Source organism: Juglans regia, chromosome 7 (assembly GCF_001411555.2).
Source record: "Juglans regia cultivar Chandler chromosome 7, Walnut 2.0, whole genome shotgun sequence".
Classification (NCBI taxonomy): domain Eukaryota; kingdom Viridiplantae; phylum Streptophyta; class Magnoliopsida; order Fagales; family Juglandaceae; genus Juglans; species Juglans regia.
Window position 1 is genome coordinate 44,315,947 of NC_049907.1, and position 20,909 is coordinate 44,336,855.

At 36.5% G+C, this 20,909-nt stretch overlaps 3 protein-coding genes across 10 annotated transcripts; 1 reads left to right on the forward strand and 2 right to left on the reverse strand.

Annotated features, from left to right (window-relative positions):
- Positions 1-3,431, reverse strand: LOC109018596 (F-box/LRR-repeat protein At3g03360-like). 2 transcript variants are annotated; one of them, XM_035691854.1, is made up of 4 exons: positions 3,035-3,431; positions 1,463-2,676; positions 1,145-1,336; positions 1-467 (listed from the first exon to the last, which is right to left on the reverse strand). In XM_035691854.1, the coding sequence occupies exons 2-4, from the start codon at positions 2,627-2,629 to the stop codon at positions 267-269; spliced, it is 1,560 nt and encodes a 519-aa protein (XP_035547747.1). In that variant the 5' UTR covers positions 2,630-2,676; positions 3,035-3,431; the 3' UTR covers positions 1-266. The 2 variants fall into 2 exon arrangements, with proteins under 2 accessions (XP_035547747.1, XP_035547748.1); XM_035691855.1 differs by having other exon boundaries at positions 1,463-2,679.
- Positions 3,432-3,554: 123 nt separating this feature from the next.
- On the reverse strand, positions 3,555-9,214 carry LOC108981996 (protein EARLY FLOWERING 3-like). The gene is made up of 4 exons (XM_018953258.2): positions 7,869-9,214; positions 6,320-7,323; positions 4,901-4,952; positions 3,555-4,775 (listed from the first exon to the last, which is right to left on the reverse strand). Exons 1-4 carry the CDS (start codon positions 8,091-8,093, stop codon positions 3,750-3,752), a joined length of 2,307 nt encoding a protein of 768 aa, XP_018808803.2. The 5' UTR covers positions 8,094-9,214; the 3' UTR covers positions 3,555-3,749.
- A 4,488-nt stretch (positions 9,215-13,702) lies between these two features.
- On the forward strand, positions 13,703-18,295 carry LOC108981998 (transcription factor bHLH87-like). 7 transcript variants are annotated; one of them, XM_035692302.1, is made up of 6 exons: positions 13,703-13,778; positions 13,921-14,013; positions 15,324-15,355; positions 15,643-15,738; positions 15,927-16,112; positions 16,253-18,295. In XM_035692302.1, the coding sequence occupies exon 6, from the start codon at positions 16,329-16,331 to the stop codon at positions 17,700-17,702; it is 1,374 nt and encodes a 457-aa protein (XP_035548195.1). In that variant the 5' UTR covers positions 13,703-13,778; positions 13,921-14,013; positions 15,324-15,355; positions 15,643-15,738; positions 15,927-16,112; positions 16,253-16,328; the 3' UTR covers positions 17,703-18,295. The 7 variants fall into 7 exon arrangements, with proteins under 7 accessions (XP_035548195.1, XP_035548200.1, XP_018808805.2 ...); XM_035692307.1 differs by lacking the exon at positions 15,324-15,355 and having other exon boundaries at positions 15,927-15,987; positions 16,086-16,112; XM_018953260.2 differs by lacking the exon at positions 15,324-15,355.
- The last annotated feature ends 2,614 nt before the right edge of the window (positions 18,296-20,909 follow it).

Genomic DNA, 20,909 nt, shown 5'->3' on the forward strand with positions numbered 1-20,909 from the left:
AACAGGCCTATAAAAGCTGCACGTGGTGAGGGGCTCTCAGGGCATCCTCAAATGTACCAAAATAAGAGCATTTAAAAAATAGCCCATGAACTGTTTTAGCCCACTCATGCAATCCACAGGGCCCATTCCCTTCCCTTAACCATTTCGGGCATTTCGAATCCCACACTCTAACAACCCAAATAAATTAATTAACAAAAAAAAAAAAAAACTTTACAAGCCATTACCAACGGCCAACACTGCAACACGGCCTCCATTGATTCAATGATTCAAAGCTCAGAGTCTAGGCCATCTATCCTCTCCAATATCTTTGCATTTTCCCAAAAGAACTTCGTCAACTTGTTGCGTTCTTCAGCCTCGCTAACATTCTCGACCTCAATTTCCTGCAAGCAGTGCCTCCAACATATGATAGGAACCGATCTGCAACCGCAAGAGTCCTCTCCTCTTTCTGTCAGCTTCTTGTATATGAACTAAAATTAAGAGAAAGAGGAAGATGCAAATCAACAAACAAGTCATTAATGCCAACCATTTGTCCCCAAAAGAAAAACAACAAAGTAATGTCAAAATAATTGAAGGATTAAATATTTTTCTTCAGCAATCTGTTTCAAGGTTATAGAAAAGTTCTAGTGATATTGGTAGTACATAAAACCTGCGGCCATGATCACTGTCATTTTTTGGTATGTACCATGGTGAGTAGTCTCACATGTTCTATGAAGTGGTCTTAAATAGTTGGTCAAACATAAACTCAGCAAATTAGAGGAATTCACAATGATAATAACATCACTGTGAATCAAAAGAACATTCATGTATCAGTTCCTATACCTTACAACTCATTGTTGGAACGAGCGAGTCTGGATGTTTTTGAAATAGCATGCTTCTGTTTAGATCATTGTTGCTGTCTTTAGTTCTCATTAAACTTATAGATCGTGGCTGTAAGGGTTGAAACAGGGGATACAATAATGGTTCAAGAGTCGGATGAACAAGGGTTAATAGTTCGTATGCATTATTCTTTATTTGAATCTAGGAGATTTTAATCGCACTGATGATTTTGTTGCTTATTGATCCTATTTTCCTTAGTATGAAGAATGAATAAAATGCTGAAAAGAATCTAAAGCTAAATGCCAGGCTCTATGAAAGTGTTTGATACCTTAAAAGTCTTTGTGCCAAAACCAGATTCTATGAATAAAGTCTCTGGGTGAGGAGAAATCCAAAGCAAGCTATCCACAAGTTCTTCTGTTGCACAACTCATTAGAGGCTTATGTATCTTCAGCTTCAAATGCTTGACATTATACAAGGGGGGAAGTAGGCTTTCCCTCAGTTCGTTTGGAACAACCATATTCTTCTCAAATAAGGTAAACCAATAGGAAAATGTTAGAATCTTAATACATATCAAAATTAAACAACTCGTTTAAAAGGATAGAAAGGAATTGAATCCAAACAAATGAAATTACTAATCTTGGCATACCTTGCCTGTGATACTCTGCAAAGTCAATACTTCAGAATGATTGAACTTGGACAGAAATTCAATCATTTGAACATACCAAGCAGTGTCGATGACACTGAGGCAGAAATGGATGTCAGATTGTAAGAGAGCTGGAGAATTTAATGAGAAGGGTATTGTATCACCATTATACTTGAATGAACACAGAGAAGGAGCATCAATCTCGACTTCAACAAGGAAGTCACATCTACATAAGAGCAATCTCTTAAGATGATGACTTGAGATTCTTATACTTTCCAACATTCTGCAATCACTTAGGGCCAAGTTCTCAAGGAGTGGAAATTCAGAGAAATGGTCATGGAACCACTCGTCTGTTATGGCTGCCATACATAATTTCAAAGTTTTCAAACTTTTGCAAGGGACCAAGTTGATCTCACACGGCTTATACCGCCCGCTGTATTCAAAAGATTGAAGATTCAGTGCTTGCATCTCAACCTTCTCGAGTTCACGATTGTTTTTCACCTCAACTGACTTAAGTTTGAGTAGACCAAAAACCTCAAAACTTTTCAATCCACAGCAACCACTCAAATTCATATCCTCAATCATAGGACATCTAGCGACCAAGTTTTGAAAAATCTCATCTTCGATATAAACGTCCACTAGAGACAGCTTTTTCAAAGACAATAACTTGATGTCACTGTATGGCAACCTCAACTTACAGTAAGAAAGTGTCAACATAGTTACTGATTTTGCAGCTAGAACGGCCCCGGGTAAATTATACCATTCACCATTTCTCAAAACAAGAATGCCAAGTTTGAGCTCGTAAACATTACTCTCTAACAAATAGCCAATCCACCTGTCAAAGAGAGACGCCAATTCCGGATCATGGAATGATATTTCAAGTGTAAACCTCCTTATACCTTTCAAATTGCGGTGGATTAGTAGAGTTTGTTCCACAAAATTAAATAACTCGTCTATTTTTCTTTGTCTTTCTGGGATACTCTCCCTAGTGTCGGAACGATTGGAAATCTTTGCGTCAAAGAAGGTTCTGTCAAATTCCAAAACCGGGAAATTAGTCCACACGTGCCTCCATCTCTTGGATAATACACTGGTTTGAAGTCCTTGTTTCATGGGGAGGAGGGACAGAATCTGTTGCAAAATGGGTTCCGGCAATTCTGATATCCGATCCATTGGGTCAGTTCTGCCCACCAAGTGATCACCTGCAGCTGAGGATAGCCCTGCTACCAAGAAAAGAAAAGGGGGAAAAAGAGGAATTGGGTTTCAATAGCTTTTCCAAATGCAGTAAATGGTGACTGCCAAATGGAAGTAGACTCGAGTGATCAAAACATTAGGTATAATAATAAAGCTTGTTTAGAAAGACAAACTTAAAAATGTATATAAAGATTCCAATATTTCTGATGGGGTACGTTTGTTTGATAGTAATTAACGAACCGAAATCGAAATAAAAAAACTATCTGAAAAAAGAATTCACAGTCGAAAGGAAAGATGAAAATACACATATATGCGCAACTCGAAAAATATACATGCAATCTATAAGAGCGAAACGAGAATTAAAGAGCATAGTTCTCATCTTACGGATTGATGGGATAATTCTGAAGGCAAGCACGAAAAAACTACTCGTGAATGATCTTTGAACTCGAATGATCGACCAAGCAGCTGCAGAAAATGAATCAATCTGTAGCCCTCTCAAAAGTCAACAACCTCAATCCCGGTTTCTCTTTTAAAAGAAGTAGGATGACTCGATCAATTTACAATATTTCTACCCTCCGATTCCTTGATCTGGGAAATGATTATTAATATATCGGATTAAGATTCGTCCTGACCCTGAAAAGGGAAAGATGGGTGTGAAAAGGGAGATTTCATCGGTACAAAGATCTTGAAGTGAGGTCATTACTGGGATCCACTTGTTATAGGGATGTCACCCGACGAAGAAGTAAGCTGCTTAAAAATCTATTTTAAGCAATGCTCGATGAAGGCGCCAAAAATGGAGTCGAAATCCGACGTAACGGTAATACATGGCTTTCTGGGACAACGATATTCAACCGTTACGAAAAGATACATTAAGATGACACGACAACGTTAGACCTTTGGGAAATAATGATTAATCAAGCTAACTCAGATTCGCTTGGAAAACTGATAGCTTTTCAATCTCTCAAAAATATATTTACAGCATTGATTAGAAACAGGATGATTACATATACAGATACGAGCATAACAATTTTTTCAAGTCCCGCTCAATACGGCTCAGTGGTTACTAGTTGATAGCCATGTACGAGTAACGAGACACTAATCATAATTGTTTTCTTTCTTCCTGTATTGACCGAAATATGCGGAATGCTGATTCACTTGCTGATCTAGGATTGTGAGGCACAACCTTTATCACTTGTGCCCGCTGCTCACTATTTTGCGCAATTTTATCTGATGCCTGAACTGTTGGCGTCGTAGGAAAGAGAGGAAGTGCATCCCCTATAGCCCTCTCAGAAGGACTACTAGCTGTACTTCCCTGGAACTCACTCTCTTGTGATGCAGGGAGTTTCCCAACTTGACCTGAGATTACCCTAGATACATTGTTGCCAGACATGTTGCATGAGCTTTGATGGGGTATGGTGAAGTTTATTTCCCCAGCCAATGCCTGATTGTTCTGCCCATTTGACTGAGCTGCAGCAAGCGGGCTCGTTTGCTCAACAGCTGAACTGGATAGAGATTGATTGACAAGTGGCATGCCATACAGAGGAAAGTATGACTGGCCTAAAGGAGGTGAACCCGGGAGAATTCCAAAACTTGGGTGAGAAACTGGCACACCATAAACAGTGTTTAACAAGTCTACGCTTCCTGGACTCACGCGGCCACAGTTGCCATATGCTGGTGCCATGAAACCTGCAGTTGGAAGACTGGATCCTGTATAGGGCTTGTAAACAAGTCCTTCGGATGGGGACATTGCAGGAACTAACCACTGATTTGCTGGTGGAGGGTGGAAACACCATGGGGCTGGCCTGGTATTTGTAGCCACAGGAGCTAAAGGCGGATTTACTGAATGAAACCCATTATTAGATTGTGTGGTAACGAGTCCTTTATTGGAATCATTTTTTATAGAAGAAAGTGAAAACTTTCTAACTACATTCTCGTCTGCATATTCAATGTTGGGGTTTGACTTCAGAGAATTATTGTTGTCTCTAGCAATCAGGGGAGCAGGTGGTTCTGGAACATGCGCAGACGACGGCAAATTCTTGACTGGAGATACTTTTATTGATTTTTTGCCCAAATACAGGTCATCTTCAAGCAATAGATCTGGCGACCCAGCAATCAATTTTTGTACCTGTACCAATTTGAAAGAGTAATGTGAATCTTTTCCACGAAGTGAATGGAATAAACCAGGAAAGAGACGAATGCATTGAAGTGAAAAAACAGCTTAGCAATTTGACCGGGCAATGACCAGCTTACCTTTATCAGTCTATGCAACTCAAACACTTGCACCGCGAACACTCTTTGTTGACTGAAAATAATAACATAAAAGTTGGATCAAAGACTAAATAACATGCAATCATAAAAATTTAGAAAGGAAATATCTAGAAAAAGTGACACTAGACAGAATCAACTTTATGGTCTCATCAAGAGCAACAATGAACAACGAAAACACCAACAAGGAGAGATTAGTCTGGCAAAACCAATATAGAAAGCCAACTGTTAATCCAAAAGGAAAAAAAGGCAATGGAACATTGCTGATTAAAAGAACTGAAGAATGATCTTGACTGACAAATGCCCAAAACAAGAAGCTGTAAACTGCATATCCCAAAATTGATTTCTAATTTTAGTGTTAGATTGATGATTCAGAAAATAGCACTTTGAACAAGATTAAGCGCTCCTTAGAAACCCAAATGCTTAACACTGGCTACGGTTTAAGATAGATTGTCACTATCTGATCACTCAAAATGCTCTTATATATTATGAATTATAGTATTGATAGATGACAATATTTATATCTCTTTTTGATCATTTCAATATTTTTTGATCCCCAGAAACCTGGCTGAAACATGAATCAAATATTTGTTGAACTAGATAGAAACACCATGTTATTGGCCCATGAATGGGTTCTGCAGAGCACCAGCATTGCTGAGACTAGGTAAGTGATCATATCCAGATAATCAATCATCAGATGATCTCCCTTATTAAAAAAACGGTGAGAAAAAAGGATGCAGCTAGGCTGGGGAAGAGATCCCTCCTTGCAACATTGAAAGAGGTTATATGCGGTTCACAACAGCCCAGCTGACACCCTGAAGGACAAGAGGCACAATGTTTAGACATCTACAAAATAAGTCATCGTCCTAGTGTATATTTCCTTAAGATCTTTTCATTGTTATTAAGTTTGGATGTGTAGAGCCAATGTGTTTATGTGATTCAAGGAAGCAAGATCGGCGGCCTGACCAAATTCACCTATAAAATATGACTCCTATACAATATTCTTCTAAATAAATGCACAAATGAGAACAGCAAAGAAGCTCAAATGAAAAATACAAATTTAATGGTTGTGATGTGACTTAAATCCAAGATTCCTACTTCTCGCATTTCCAGAAGGAGAAAATTGGAACTACTGCTATTTGTAATTCTAATATGTCACTGGTTTACTTACCAGAAAGAAAGTCCAATGATTTGTGCAGAGAGAGAGAGAGAGAGAGAACTTCAAGTTTTACGAAAACCAGGAAACGTATCAGAATGGAATGATGCATCCATTATGAAAATTTCCTACAAGTTGTAGAAGAGTTGGCAACCATTTACCAAATTCTTCAAACAATACCTCAAATGACTGGATACAGATAAGCAGAAGTAAATGCACATAGCAATCGCCAGGCAAGAGATACTCACTTGATGATAGCTCTCCTGGCTTTCCAGAATAGTTTCTCACCAATCACTCCAACAACATCATCAGGGGAAACATTCAAATTTGGCATAGATTCCACCACGTAGGTATCCAAGGCATTGTCATGAATGCTTGCCTCTTTTGTAGACCTGCATTTCTTATCTTCACAGCACTCACTGCCATTTACAAGCCCATTAATGCTTCTACATTCATCTCCAAGTGATGGACTTGAGCATGATTTGCTTCTCAACTTTGAAACATTTTTTGTACCTACACCTATTCCAGGTTTTACAATGTCATCTCCGGGGGCTGTTCTGTCTTGCACAGCAACACAAGCTTTATGAACCTGCGAGTTCGTATCTTTTAGCCTGTTCAAGTTATGTACCAAACTGCTTCTGTCTTCTTGATTGGAAGATTCTCGTGTTCTCTTTAATGATTCAGAATTTTTAACTCTAGCCAATGGGATAGACGACGTATCAACCAAGTTCTTATCTTTGCTTGACGTGATTGAAGCAGACCTTTCCAAAGGGGCTACATTACCCTTAAACACCTTCGTATTATCTCCAGCTTGCTTCCTCTTGAATCCCATCCACTTTAAATCTATGGTGCCATTTCCATTTATCTGCTTTTCACAAGCATTTTGAAGTTTCACTGAAGGGCTTAAGCTCAATGGAGGGAATTTTTCCTGATCTTTGCCACAATGTGGAGTTATTCCTAGCCCAGAGGTTAGAACTCTATCATCTTCACCTCCAAGTTCCTTTGAGGAGAGTTTCTTAAAGCAGGAAAAATTGTATGGACGAAAGGATTCACATTTGGAAGTTGATGATGATGGCCCCGTGGCATCCAAAGTTTGGAAACATGTAGGTTTCAGGGAATTCTGTTCATGACTCGCCATCACAGTGTTCAACTTACCCCCACTGAGAGAAGAAGGATGAGGATTCTCGGCCAGATGAGAAGGTGAAGGGGAGTTGCAGAATGGAGGTAACATACTCTTTTGATGGACACCAACCTACAATGATGAATCATTTGGCATTATCAGACAAGTAAATGTATTCATGTATATGCAAAAACGTCTAGCCGTTTTCAGTAAAACTCATTTTAGTGGAAGGCAGTGAGACTTTCCATCAAAATTGATAAATGATAGAATTATGCCACATGCAAGGCCATTTTGAAGAACCCAGAGCAGAAACGAAGGAAAGATACAATATAAATCCATAATTCTCCATGAGCAACCAGAAATATCAAACGACACTATTTCTTCCAAGTCAATTGAATCAATTAACAACCAACAAAGAAGAGTGAAAACATACCCACAGAGAGATGAGGCAGGGGCAGATCAGTAACAGTATTAAAAAGTCAGTTCAGTCAGACAGAATGGATTTCATTCGAATAAAATGACATATAAAAGCATAGATCTAAAAAATAAGGCTTTTTCTTGATTACATGCTAAACAACCACAGTATATTTGGATCATTTTATAGGATGGAAACCAATTGTCTACGTAGACTATGACTTGATACTAAGAACAGAAAGGCATAAGTGATATGAACTCACATGGCTCGAGGACATCGAAGGAGTCAAGCTGCTGCTGTTACTTGGCCGGATAGGCAACATGGATGCTGATCCAGAAGTCAACCTTTGAGAAGGAATACTGAGCTGTTCATAGAGAGCCATTTTGTTCCTTGGAGGTGCTCTAGGCCCTCCTTTCTCTGTATCATTTACATGAAGCCTGGGAAACATAGGACTAGTAGACTTTTCCTCATATTTTCCCCCTCTCATCCTCCTTTTTCTTCGCCACTATCTCCACTGAGAAAAGCTAATGCATTCATCAACTTCACAGCAAGATCCCATTTCCATTTTTCCCCCCAAAAGCCCACAGTCACAAACCGAAAAACCTGCCTACCCAGAGTGCATACTTTAAATGTTTCGTAAGCCAAGTACAGCTCCACATGTACACAGGATCAACCTACTTCAGAAAACAATGTTTTTGAGATAAATTCAACCATAAAAACTAGAATTGACCTCCCCGGGTAGCAAAATAAATCAATCTGAAGAATTCACAACTTCACAAGATCAACACACCCCAAAGAAGTAGAAAATGTCATTGAAAAATCCACTGGCAGCAGAAAGAGCATGGTGAAGAATAAGTGGGAAAACAAAAATTCAGGAGTACCCAAAACCAACCCACTGCACAAAATCATAAATTTTTGGCTGTAAACCAAAAAGAGAACAGAGAACGAAAAACCAGTTTTCTACATGAAGCAAAAATTTTCAAGTAATCAAAACCAATCCCCCTCAAGAGAGACGAAAAAAACCAAAGCTTCAGTTGAAAATCAGACAAGAACAGCAATAGACTCACGAAAATTGTCGACCCAACATGGAATATGAGGAGGTAAAGCGAAGTTAAAGCAGGAAAGGAGAGAGGGAATAAAAAAGATATACACGGGAAAGATAGATTCTGCGGGAGAAGAGGGTTTCCATGGAATTGCACAAGAGAGGATCTCATCAACGAAAAAGGTGGAGAACCAACAAAGATAACAAAGAGAGTTGTGGGCAATATGGGACCCAAGTGGATAGAAATGCAAGTTCTTTTAGAAAGTGCCCCATCTCCTACAAAATTCCCCTACATCACCTTTTAACTCCCAAGATCCTGCCAACTCATCTACTTCGCGATTATCAGGTAGACTTTGTAGAGAGGACAAGTACGTTAAAAAACAAATAAAGATAATAACTTTGATAAAATTATTCAGATCAAATGATTGATACTGAGTGCACAGGTAATTAAAAACTCGGAAGTTCAATAATTAACAATAATTCCGGCAAAATTCTAGTTGAAATCCTAGAGACATCCCTATTCTTGGAATTATGGGGCAGAAACTGAGAGTCCCTTCGCATGGAGTTTGTGGCCCTGTGGTCGTGTGCTTTTTACGACCGCAAATTGTTTTTTTCTCTCCAAATTTGGCGAATCTTTTTGTTTTTGTTTTTCCACGAAAAATCTCAGGCGCAGAAACTGTGCAACCATAGAGATTCGAGGGTTTGGCGCACGTATCTATCATGGGCGAACTTTAGAGGAAGACTCAGATTGAAGTTAGAGCCCCATAGATTCGATCTGAAAGCGAAGCTTTCTTTTCTTTTTTTTTTATTGGGATTGATCTTATGAAACTAATATTTTAATTTTTACGTGATCACTGAAACTAACATGCGATTTGCATGGCGTTTTAGGTATAAGACAGGTGTATAATTTTGTACGAGTAATGTTATACATAATCCTCTCATCTTTTTTTAATCATATTAAGTGATATGTGATATATTCATTACTATTAAATGATAAAAAAATATGTAATAAATGATTATTTAATGGTGATAAATATATCACATCATACTTAATAGAATGACAATGAAATGATAGTATGGTATATAGAATTATTTTGTACAATATGGGTTGGTGTGGGTTAAAAAGTCAAGCAAGCAAAGCTAAAAGGAAAATTATGTACATCATACTACTATTCTACTTCTATCTCACTAAGTATGATGTGACATATTTATTACTATTAAATTATTATTTATTACATATTTTTTTATCATCTAATAGTAATAAATGTGTCACATATTACTTAATATGATCAAAATAAGATGAGAGTATGATTTATAGCATCACTCGAGTTAAAATTAATAAGAAAATATTAAACTTATTAATAGTTGTATTATAAAATTTTAATTGGTGGTATATTATCAATATAATAAATATTAGTTTACTATTTTTTTAAAAAAAAAAAATCAATTGTTGATGGGTGAGGCATGAATTTATTATCTCTAAATATTATTCGACAAAAATAAAGTAATTATTGCATAGTTTTAGACATGTGATACTCTTATATAATTAAAAATCTCAATCATTAGAAGCAATGATAATGTAAATAATCTCAATAATAAAGCATTAAACGACAAAATGAAAGTGTTAATTAACTTATCTATACTATAAAACTATCCAAGTCAATTTTGAAGGTTTTGATGTTATACCATCAGGCCATATGACTTTGGCATGAGTTTATTGCTTTTGGGTGTTGATTATTGAACCTTTTGGACGTGGCTTTTGCTTGTGATAGTGGACCCCAACCCCCTCTTTCTTCTTGGACATCTTTGCTCCGTGGCCGTGGGCTTGCTTAACACAAAAACCCTTGGTATGGGCCAGCAGATTTCTGGGTTTCTATACCGGACTCTATTGTAATTTTATGTTGGGTAATGGGTTGGCTGAACAAAGCCACTCTTATTATGGGCTGAGCATAGACTGAGACAAAATAGAATCAACGAGATCCGACCCAAATAATGTATGCTCTAGAGTCCAGTGATGGATCAGGGCAGTGGGCCTGGTGTCTGATGCACGTGGGGTGAGGGGGGTCAGAAACTCAGCCAGCTTGTGAAGTCCAGGGAGGGTTATCCTTTCTGTTTTCTTCTTTTTTTGTCGGATTCCACGATTATTTATACCAAGTCCTAGAAAACGAAGAAAGGAAACTTGTGTGCATGCACTGCACTGCACATATACTGCCATCCAAAGTGGGTAGTGATCGTCATCGACATCATAGACCGCGACAAGTCGGCATTGTCGTTATAAAATTCCTCCTCTTCGGCGGTGGTGGTCACTGGTCACATCCGTCCCCCCCATCTGGTCTGTGCCGACACCATCCCAATGCCCGTTTGGCATATCTTCTACAAGTTTAATGTCTCAAATAGCATTAATAATATTGTTATTATAGCGTTGGCAATGGGCCATGTTTTGGTTAGGCTAATCCCGACACTTGGGCCATGCTTTTACTTTAAGGTGGTTATCTTCGGTGTACACATCGGATCACCATAGTCCAATGTCCTACTATTTCCCTCCAGATGTCATCTCCAAGTGAAAAGGACTATGATTGATTCTAGGTTTAGGCCCACAATTGGTTGTGTAACTTTTTAATAATAATAATAATAATAGAGGATGGTTTTTTTGACGATAACATTAGAAAATGCCCCGATCCATATTTGGTATGCCAACATGAAACTCATATTATTGTTTGCTTTTATATAAACAAGTTGGGGCACAAGGATTCGATCCTCAGACCTATTTCATGAGCGAAAAATATCATCAAATCATGAAGAAAATTATAAACTTAATTTATAAATTGACGTTATTTGACGTGATTTTTGACCCTTGTTATAAATTCATTCATGTTATTTTTGGCATTTAAACGGTGAGATTAGCAAGAAAAAACTCAAAAGGATGAAGATGGAGTGCAACATCTACATCAAATGAGAGGGCATAGAACCTGATTGGAGTCATGTCATGGAAGATAATGTGAAATTGAACGGAGATTTGGACTTCTTTCAGTCAATGGTCCCAGTTACAGCTCCACTGTTTCGGTTTCCCACGTGGGAGGATGCTATCCTATCACTTGTCCAGCCAATAGTGCAGTGCCACATCTGAATGGGAGCGGTGAGTTCACGTGTCAGCCGTAATAATAATACGAAGAAAGAAGGGGAAACCGTGGGTCCCTTAACGTTCGTTTAGTTTTTATTTTAGCCTATTGAAGGGGACCACAATAGCAAGAGGAGAAGAGACTAGAGCGGAGTCGAGAATAGCCGAGCCGAACAGAGAAGAGCCGAACCGAACCGAGCGGAGAATTAGAAATTGCATAAGCCGACAGCGTAAGCACGTACCCTTTCGTTTGTCTTGTCAGAAAAGCCAAAAATAACGCGGGAGGGTGCATATGGCATTAATTGCGATTTTGACATTAGAGAGAGAGAGAGAGAGAGAGAGAGAGGGGACCACTTTTTCACCACCAAGGCCCAAGAGAGGGGGGCCCACTAAATTTTGAACTAATAGTCTTTCCGATCGATTTTTCTTCACCTATTCACATCTACTGTACCTGGGAATTCTCTGACGAGTAAATTCACAAACAGAGGAGTTTTTTTTTTTTTTTTTAATATTTGAATAAATTATAAGGTGAAAGGGAATTTTTTTTTCTGAAGAAAATCGTTAAAATTCTTTCCTAGGCAAACATGTTTATTAAGTTTTGATAATTTTTTTAATTATAAAATTATTTTATAAAAATAAACTCCAAAGTGATTTGATATAAATATATTAAATTATAAAATATATCTAATATATCATATAAAATTATAAAAATTATAAAAATTATAAATTTTTTTTAACCGTAACATTTATCTTAAAATTTTCTGTATATAATAATAAAATGCGTAGTACGTGACAAGTGGGGAGAAATATATTGCCCTGTTTTACTCTGATTTGCTCTGTCTTCCTATTCATCAATTTAAAATTCAAGAACAGATTACACTCTCGCACGGTCAATATAATACAAATTTTCATTTTCGAGTGATTTGACATATAGCATATATTAAAAAAGATGAGAAATGATAATTATAGTTATGAATATATAAGTATCATATAATTATTTTAAAATAAATAAATAAATATGAATCTATATAAATTTTTTTTAATAGTATATCTTATTTTTTAAAAATAATTGTACAGTATTTATATATTTACGATTATATGTAATATTTCTTATAGAAAATAATTTAGGAATAGAAAGAAGTAAAAAAGAAGTCCATGTGTTAGAGCATTCTCATTGAATTAGCTAAAAATTAAATCCAATGAGTATTTAGCTATTAAAGAATAAAATATGCTCACATTGGATTAGTCAAATTTCAAATATTTAGAATTTGGCTACAGTGACTTTCAAAAGTTTTTCCAAATTTGAAAGTTACTGTACATACATCAAATACATATTTTATTAATTATTTCTCTCTCCCTTTCTTTCTATTACATATTTTATCATAATTAATATATTAACTTGACTTAGTGATATATTAATTTAATAAGAACATGATTATTAATTAACATATAATAAGTAAAATAATAAAATATGATAAAATTATAAAAATTAATAATTAAAAAATTAAATATTTTTGAAATTATTAGTTATTCATTATCATATAATAAATAAATATATAATCTAATATGGAGATTTAATATGAATAACTAAAAAAAAATTTATATTATATTATTTTATTATTATATAATGAAAAAATAACTATTATAATGTGAAGATTTATGTAAATGGAATAGATAAAAATTAAATTTCTTTCACATTCATCAAAATTATCCTTTAAGTTTGACTAATCAATGAGAGTGCTTGTTCTAACCTGAGGTCGTATTGACATCTCTAATTCGAACTTAAATAGGAATGGGGTCAAAATTTGGAGACAAATCGCCCTGCATTGAGTCAACTCCTAAAGCAATCGTTTAAGTTGTCTCTATCACCACCAGTCTGTATATAAATCAGGTCTCCATTTTCTCCTGACTATCTTTTATGAAATCCTCTGTTTTTCTTCCCCATATTTTGTGATATACGAATTGGGATACTCAAATTAGCCAAGTAAGAGACGAAAGAAGAGGTGATCAAGGTTAGGAATGAGAAGCTCTTTATCTGTTGTTATTTTCTCTTTCTATATTCCAATCTCTCTCTGTCTCTCTCTCTTTCAATGGATTTTCAGAGGATTTCTTGCCGGAAATCTGAGTTTCACTTATTTATATCTTGATTTGCAGAGGTGGTGAAGAAAAACATGTGAGTTGACAATAAAAGATAAGCAAATTTCCAGGGGAACCCATTAGTGAGCTGTAATCATGGGTCGCATGTGGGTAGGTCTCACAACTTCTCTCTCTTCTCTCTTTTTGGTGTAATAAAGTGGAAAGAAAACGAGAAAAACCAAGGTTTTGAAGAGACAAAACCCTGTTAGCGACTTGCCTCTGCTAATAATGCTATCTTCTTCTTCTCTGCCTGCCACCTTTGCTCGCCTGGCAATGTCTTTTTTATCATGCTAAACCTCCCACTTCCAGTTTTATGTTCTAATTGATGATCCTGAGAATCATACCTGCAGATCCTCTTCCAGTTTTCCTATATTATATGTTATAATGGTTGTAACATGTATTCATCTCACTCTTTATCATCTCCAATCTTTACTTACCTATTTAATCTATTTAGCGGTAGAAATCAGAAACCATGTCATGCAAAAACGATGCACTTGACACTCTATTCAGGCGATTGACATGACAAGATTCGATTTAAATATATGTTATAAATCAAATCTTATAATGTTCTATCAAAAAAAAAAAAAAAATCTTATAATGTCTAAGATGTATCATCCATCACAATTTATTCAGTAGAAGCTGTCCGTACAAATATTAGACGGGAACCCGAGGGTGACCTCAATGTCATTGTTTCATAGGACTCAGGACTTGTTTGGATTCAGAGATGGAGATGATTTTAGATGAAAGATGAAAGTTGAATAAAATATTGTTAGAATATTATTATTCTTTTAGGATTTGAAAAATTTAAATTGTTTTGTGTGAAAATTTGAGAAAGTTGTAATGATAAGATGAGATGAGATGAGATGAAACACTTTCTGAATATAAACGGGAATTAGATTGGCTGCAACCATTAAATGGCATATAATTCGAATTTCTCTAACCAGATAAGCCTGTTATTTAAAAAAGATCTGACATAAATCTACTGCCCCACTTTGAAGCATACAAATGAAACAGACAAGCACACTCCCCTATTAATGGTAACTTTTTGGGCACAAAGCCTATATTTAGTCGAACAAAAGATGGCTCACTTTAATTCTTGTCACACCATATTCATTATTTTTTGTGCTTTTTAGGTAATATATTGTTTAATTATAAGATTTAAACTCATCCCATCTCTCTGTATATACAGTCTATATATATATATATATGAACTAAAAGTGAGTTCAAGACACCATGATGAGGTATAAGGAAGAGATTGGTACCATGCACATCTTCATCGAGTAAACAGTACTGTAGCAGAAAGTGAAGCAGTAAAGGCTATGATTAAAACTATGATTAAGCTGGGAATTCCTTTTAGGAAGAAAGTGGTTCTGTTAAAAAGATGCTTTCTTTCTCACTGCAGTTTTATTGAAACTTTACAGTGCGCATGGAATACCATGAGCAACAAAAGGAGGTCAGAGTTTTCCCCAATTAAACTATTTAAGATTTTAAAATTCTTCTCTGAAATCTCATGCTCCCCCACGTCTGCAAAAATATACTCTTACACACCCACCAAACTGACCAAAAAGCCTTATCTTTTTCAAACCCATCACACTTGTTTCAACAGTTGCAACTATATTTTATTAGGCTTCTCATTTTCTTATATTTTACATATTTATATGTTTTTCCCATCTATATAAGCATATATACCATTCAATATATAAAACAAAGCACTGTATCAATATTGGTCCTCTATGGCAGGCAGCTCAAGGTTAAAGAAATCTTCGTTTGCTGTCTTTCCTTTGAGTCTTCTGTTTTGAGTAAAACTTGAATCAGAGAAACTCGATTCCATGATAGGTACTCGTAATTCTCTTGTTTTTCTTTATGGGATGCTTTTATTTTCCTTTGTTTTCTCTTATACATGGGTTCTTGAAGCAGTTCCTTCGAGTTTCTTTCGGATTGTCCCCCATATATGGTACTGGAAAAAACTATGGGTTCTTAAACTGACGTTTGCAGTACTGGTTGTTCTGTTTTTCTGATAACAGTTTTTCGTTGTATTGGATTCAAGCTGAAAGTGCTTAGTGCCAGAACCAGCTTATGCAAAAGGTGATATGAAGCTGAGTCTTGGTCAATTTCTTTCTTTTATTGGCATCAAACAGACAGAAAAAATATTTGATGTTCAGTTGGCCTGTCCTTGATCGCAGTCTGGAAGGGAGCTAAATCTGGAATTGGTATGTGATGTCTTATAAAAGGCTATAATTCAAATTAATTAATTTATTATGTTTTCTCTATGGCAACGATATTTGAAGAATATATATAAACTTCTCTGATTTGGTCTCATATTCATTTCCTCCACAATATGGATTTACAGGTATATATTGGAAGTACGCTTTTCATCATTTTAACTTTGTAAGATATCTTTGTCATATCGAACATTTCTGTAATCAATGGACGGTTTGGGTTGGGATGGCTCACTAGTTGTTACAAACACACCATCCTCGTGGTATCAACAAAGGCTTCAAGAAAGCTTGGTTTTGTCCAGCGAAAACTCCAGCGTTTTCAATCCTATCCAGGCGCTCCAAGAGGCTCAAACATCTCATGTATTTACAAATTCTGAAATAGCAAGCGTAATGGTTCAGCCACCAACTCTCACATCGGATTCAATGAAGGTAGAATCAAACATGAACCCATCCGACCGCCAAGAAGCTATGAGATTGGCAGCAGATGCTGGGACACATTGGCCTGGAGAAGATTCAACATCTGAATTATGTCCTTCCACTTTGATGATCAAAAGGCCTTGCACAATGAATCCTTCGAGCGGTTTAAATGCTGATTTTAGCATGGCAAAACAATCACAAGAGGTCAATGGCTTACAGAATGGAAGGCCTCCAGTACCGACATGCTCTCTTGAGTCGTTGGATTGCTTGCTCTCAGCTACTACTAGCAACACAGACACGTCGGCCGAAGATGAGGGGATTTCCACTATTTTCTCTGACTGCAGAAATTTATGGAACTTTGGTTCTATTGGTGCAGTTTCATCTGGAGAGTGCGAGAATGATGCTTCCAATGCAATAAAAGAAGACATGCGCTGCCCAGTAAACGAGATTGAAAAGAGAGCATCGCAAAGTTCCTCGGATCTTTATGGAAACCATGGAAAATTTCGAGAATCTAAGCATGTTTCTACAAAGAGAAGCAATCATGATCAAAGTGAGATCAAAGCTGGTCCAAATTATAGTTTTGATCTTCTTCAAACTGATTCTACTACTACTGAAGGTGGTTTTAAACTCATTTCTGAGAATCCGGCAAAACCCAAGAAGCCCAGATCAGAGAAGGGTCCCAGCACATCCAACATCAACTTCCAGCAGTCAAGTTCATCGGTATCCTCTTCCGTCGAGGAACCTGATCCAGAGGCCATTGCACAAATGAAGGAGATGATTTATCGGGCTGCGGCTTTTAGGCCAGTGAACTTGGGTTTGGATGTGGTGGAGAAGCCCAAGAGGAAGAATGTCCGAATATCATCGGATCCGCAAACTGTGGCTGCAAGGCAAAGGAGGGAAAGGATCAGTGAAAGAATTAGGGTTTTGCAGAGACTGGTTCCCGGTGGGAACAAGATGGACACTGCATCAATGCTTGATGAGGCTGCAAACTACCTCAAGTTTCTCAGGTCACAAGTCAAAGCATTGGAAAATCTAGGCCAGAAACTTGACTCGATGAATTGCCCCCCTGCAGACCTCGCCTTTTCTTTCAATCCCTCTTTTCCCATGCAAACCTATTTCCCACTCCAAAACCCTAATCATATCCACCGTTATCCAAAGAGTTGAAAAATATTATTATCCAGAAAAAAAAAAAAAAAATCATTGGTATTTATCAAATCTCCTTCAAGTACATTAAGAAAATTTAACCAAAGATCCCTAATCATAGCCATCATCATTTCAGCACCAATGATTAACATCCAAATCCCATTTCCTACCCAAAAACACAAAATCTAATCTCTGTGATCCACATGATCAAAATTCTGATTATTATATATCTGTGATCTAGAGTTCAAAACTCAGGCTAATAGTGGCTTTTTTTAATTATCTCCATCACAAGACCCACCACCCAAGATCAGCGAGAGATCTAGCTTTTTGGCTGTGCCATTCTCCCTAGTAGTTTTCCTGCCTCCACTGTTATTATGTTTTGTTTTTGAAGGAAGAGATAATCATAGTGGAAGTGGCAATTAATCATGTGAACGTAGCCAAGCCATTCATGACCCTTTTTCTGCGCAGAAAGGCTTAGCAATGATACTACTTATGATTAAGCTGAGGGGCAAGAAAGTGATTGTCACTTTGTTGTATATTCAATTATTTTAATGTGATCTTATATGTAGTTAAAGCTCACTTTGTTGATTATATCTATGTTATTCTAATGTTAATCTGTTACCTAACCAATGCAAAAGACATTCTTCTTAAGAATTGTGAGGCCCAGCAGTGGTCCTGTCTCCTTGATTCAACCCAAAGCGTGCCCTTGAAAATCACCCCAGCCTCATTGCTTAGCACGTGTTTATGCTTCTTTTTTGGCTGGCCGCCATGGCCTTCTCTCCATTTAAAAACTCCAAAATTTCCATTGGTTATCCACCTGGTGAGTATGATATTATTCATATATCTCACAGCCTTGCTAGTACTTGTTTATGCTTTATTGTTCGCTCATGGGCTTCTTTATAAAACCCTTTTCTATGTTTTCTTCATCTAAAACCCTTACCTCTGCTGCACTCTTTGCAGTCTCTGAGGCATGAACTCTATGATCACCTCAAAAACTCGAATAGTGACGTCTGAGCTTTAAAATGTGGGTCTTTTTGGGTCTGTAAGGTTTGAAAAGAGTTTGGTTTTGCTTGGATCAAAGAGGTTATTGTGGTTGGGATTGTTTGCTAAATTTAGAATCTGTTGTGAAAAGAAATCAGATCTCCCGCTTGGATTTTCTTCTATTAATTCAACAAAAGGCCTCAAGATAAGCAGTTTGCGTGTGCTATAAACAACTTACACATTCATGTTTTGTTGGCTTTCGCAAGTGGGAGAGATTTGACTTCGTAACTTATACAGTTGTCATGCAGTTGCTTGCTGATCAGGACAGCTACATTTTCTCATGAGCTGCCCAAAGTAGGTCTTAAAGAAGAAGGCATCTCCCTAACTGTACACATTACTGATGTCTTATTGTGATTGGTTTCAGCTATCTGCAATTGCCAATTGTAACTAGTTCCTTGGACCATTGCTCCTTTTTAACTTTTGTTTCTCTTTTGTTGAAGGCCCAAGGCCCAGTAAGCGGTATGGTCGGACTCTTATCAGCCCCAACGTTTCACTTGATTAAGGCCTAGTACGTCTGTCATTTGCACTGGATCTCTCGATTGACTCTCATGTCCCTCCTCTGGTCGTGCTGGGCCCGAACAGTACTCATTTAGGCTCTGTTTGATTTTATAGATAGTCTCAATTATCTTATCTCAACATATAAATATAATTTAAATACAAATATTTTTTATTTTTTATTTTTTAATTTTTTCATCTAATTAGAAGAAATTTTCCAAACTTTCAAATAAATCACAAAAAATAATTAATCTTTTTAAATCTCAAAATAAAAATTATATTCTAATAATATTTTAACTATATAATATTTTTATTTAATTTTTTCTCTCTCATTTTTAAAAATCATTAACAAATTATCTCACAATTATTTACATATTTCTTATCGTCTCATTGTATAAACGAATCCTTGGTCTCGTTGCTACCTGACTCTTGGTTGGCCTTTCGAGCAAGTTTGAGACAAAAAAGTCGTTGCCATTTTAACAGCTTTCCAGGCAGAGCCAATGCCGTAATCTCCCCGCAATCTCGGATCTACGATATTTTTAATAGCACCTTTAGCGAGCACGAGACTCAACAGACTCACCTATTTACTTATGTGAGTCTTCTCATAATTTCTTGCCATGGGAGGTCTACCTCGTGATTATCTCAACCAGAACTCCTAAACTATAAACTTCACTTTTATCAGTTAACCTGTTTGGTATATAGTACCCGACAACAGAGTTCGTCAACATGCATGCATGTTTAACATAGAATTTCTCGAATAAATTGATCCCTGTCTTCACTACATATTCTAGTTTTCTTAATTACAAAGCTTGCAAATATATATGTACTTACTCTCGATCAAGGTACCCAGGAGTGCCAACAACAGTGGTGGACATGCACGGGACTGCCACCATCGATGTTGGTGGCTTACACATGATGTTGGTACTTTTTTTTAGTACTGCTATTGCGTCATTTAAAACCTACTGCTCAAATGGACTTCTAGATATGGCCATGTAGTGCCACGCGCGTGGTTTATTATAAAAATAAAAATACACACAAAACTATATATTCAAATCAAAAGACATCCGAAACTATAAAAATAGGAAGATTAATAAAACTTTAGATTCCATTTATCCTTTTTGTATTTATATTTTTAAATTTTTTAATAAATTACGTGACATCACATACTATCTAAGCAATAAATTTGAAATGGTCGAGTAGCATAATTCTTTCTTTTGGACAAGCAAGATAAGGGAAAAAAAAAAATCTTGTTTGGAGTTGCTATGTTCTGGTAACTTGGGTTTCGGTACTAGTACTGTCTCGGAATGCTTATCCCAAGCAACGTTTTCCTGATTTTGGTGGGTTTTGGGCTTAAGGTAGTCTAGTCATACCTTGTAATATCATACAATGCCTTAAAAGTTCTCATATTTTTTATCGCATTGCGCTGAAAGTGAATGGCCTTTGTTATAGATTGATATATTTCAAAGTGTATAGAATGAACACGTGGATGAATTTCATTGGTTTACAATAGAGTTAGTTAAGTGTTAGTTACATGTGACTCTGTATAAATACAGAGCATTTACTTGTAATTCTGATATAAGAAATAAACATCAATTCTTCAAGCTCTTTTCATTCTCTTAGTCTACTTTCTCTCAATATTCTGTTACATGGTATCAGAAGAAAAATAAATACGCTTCCGTTTCAAATTCAAGA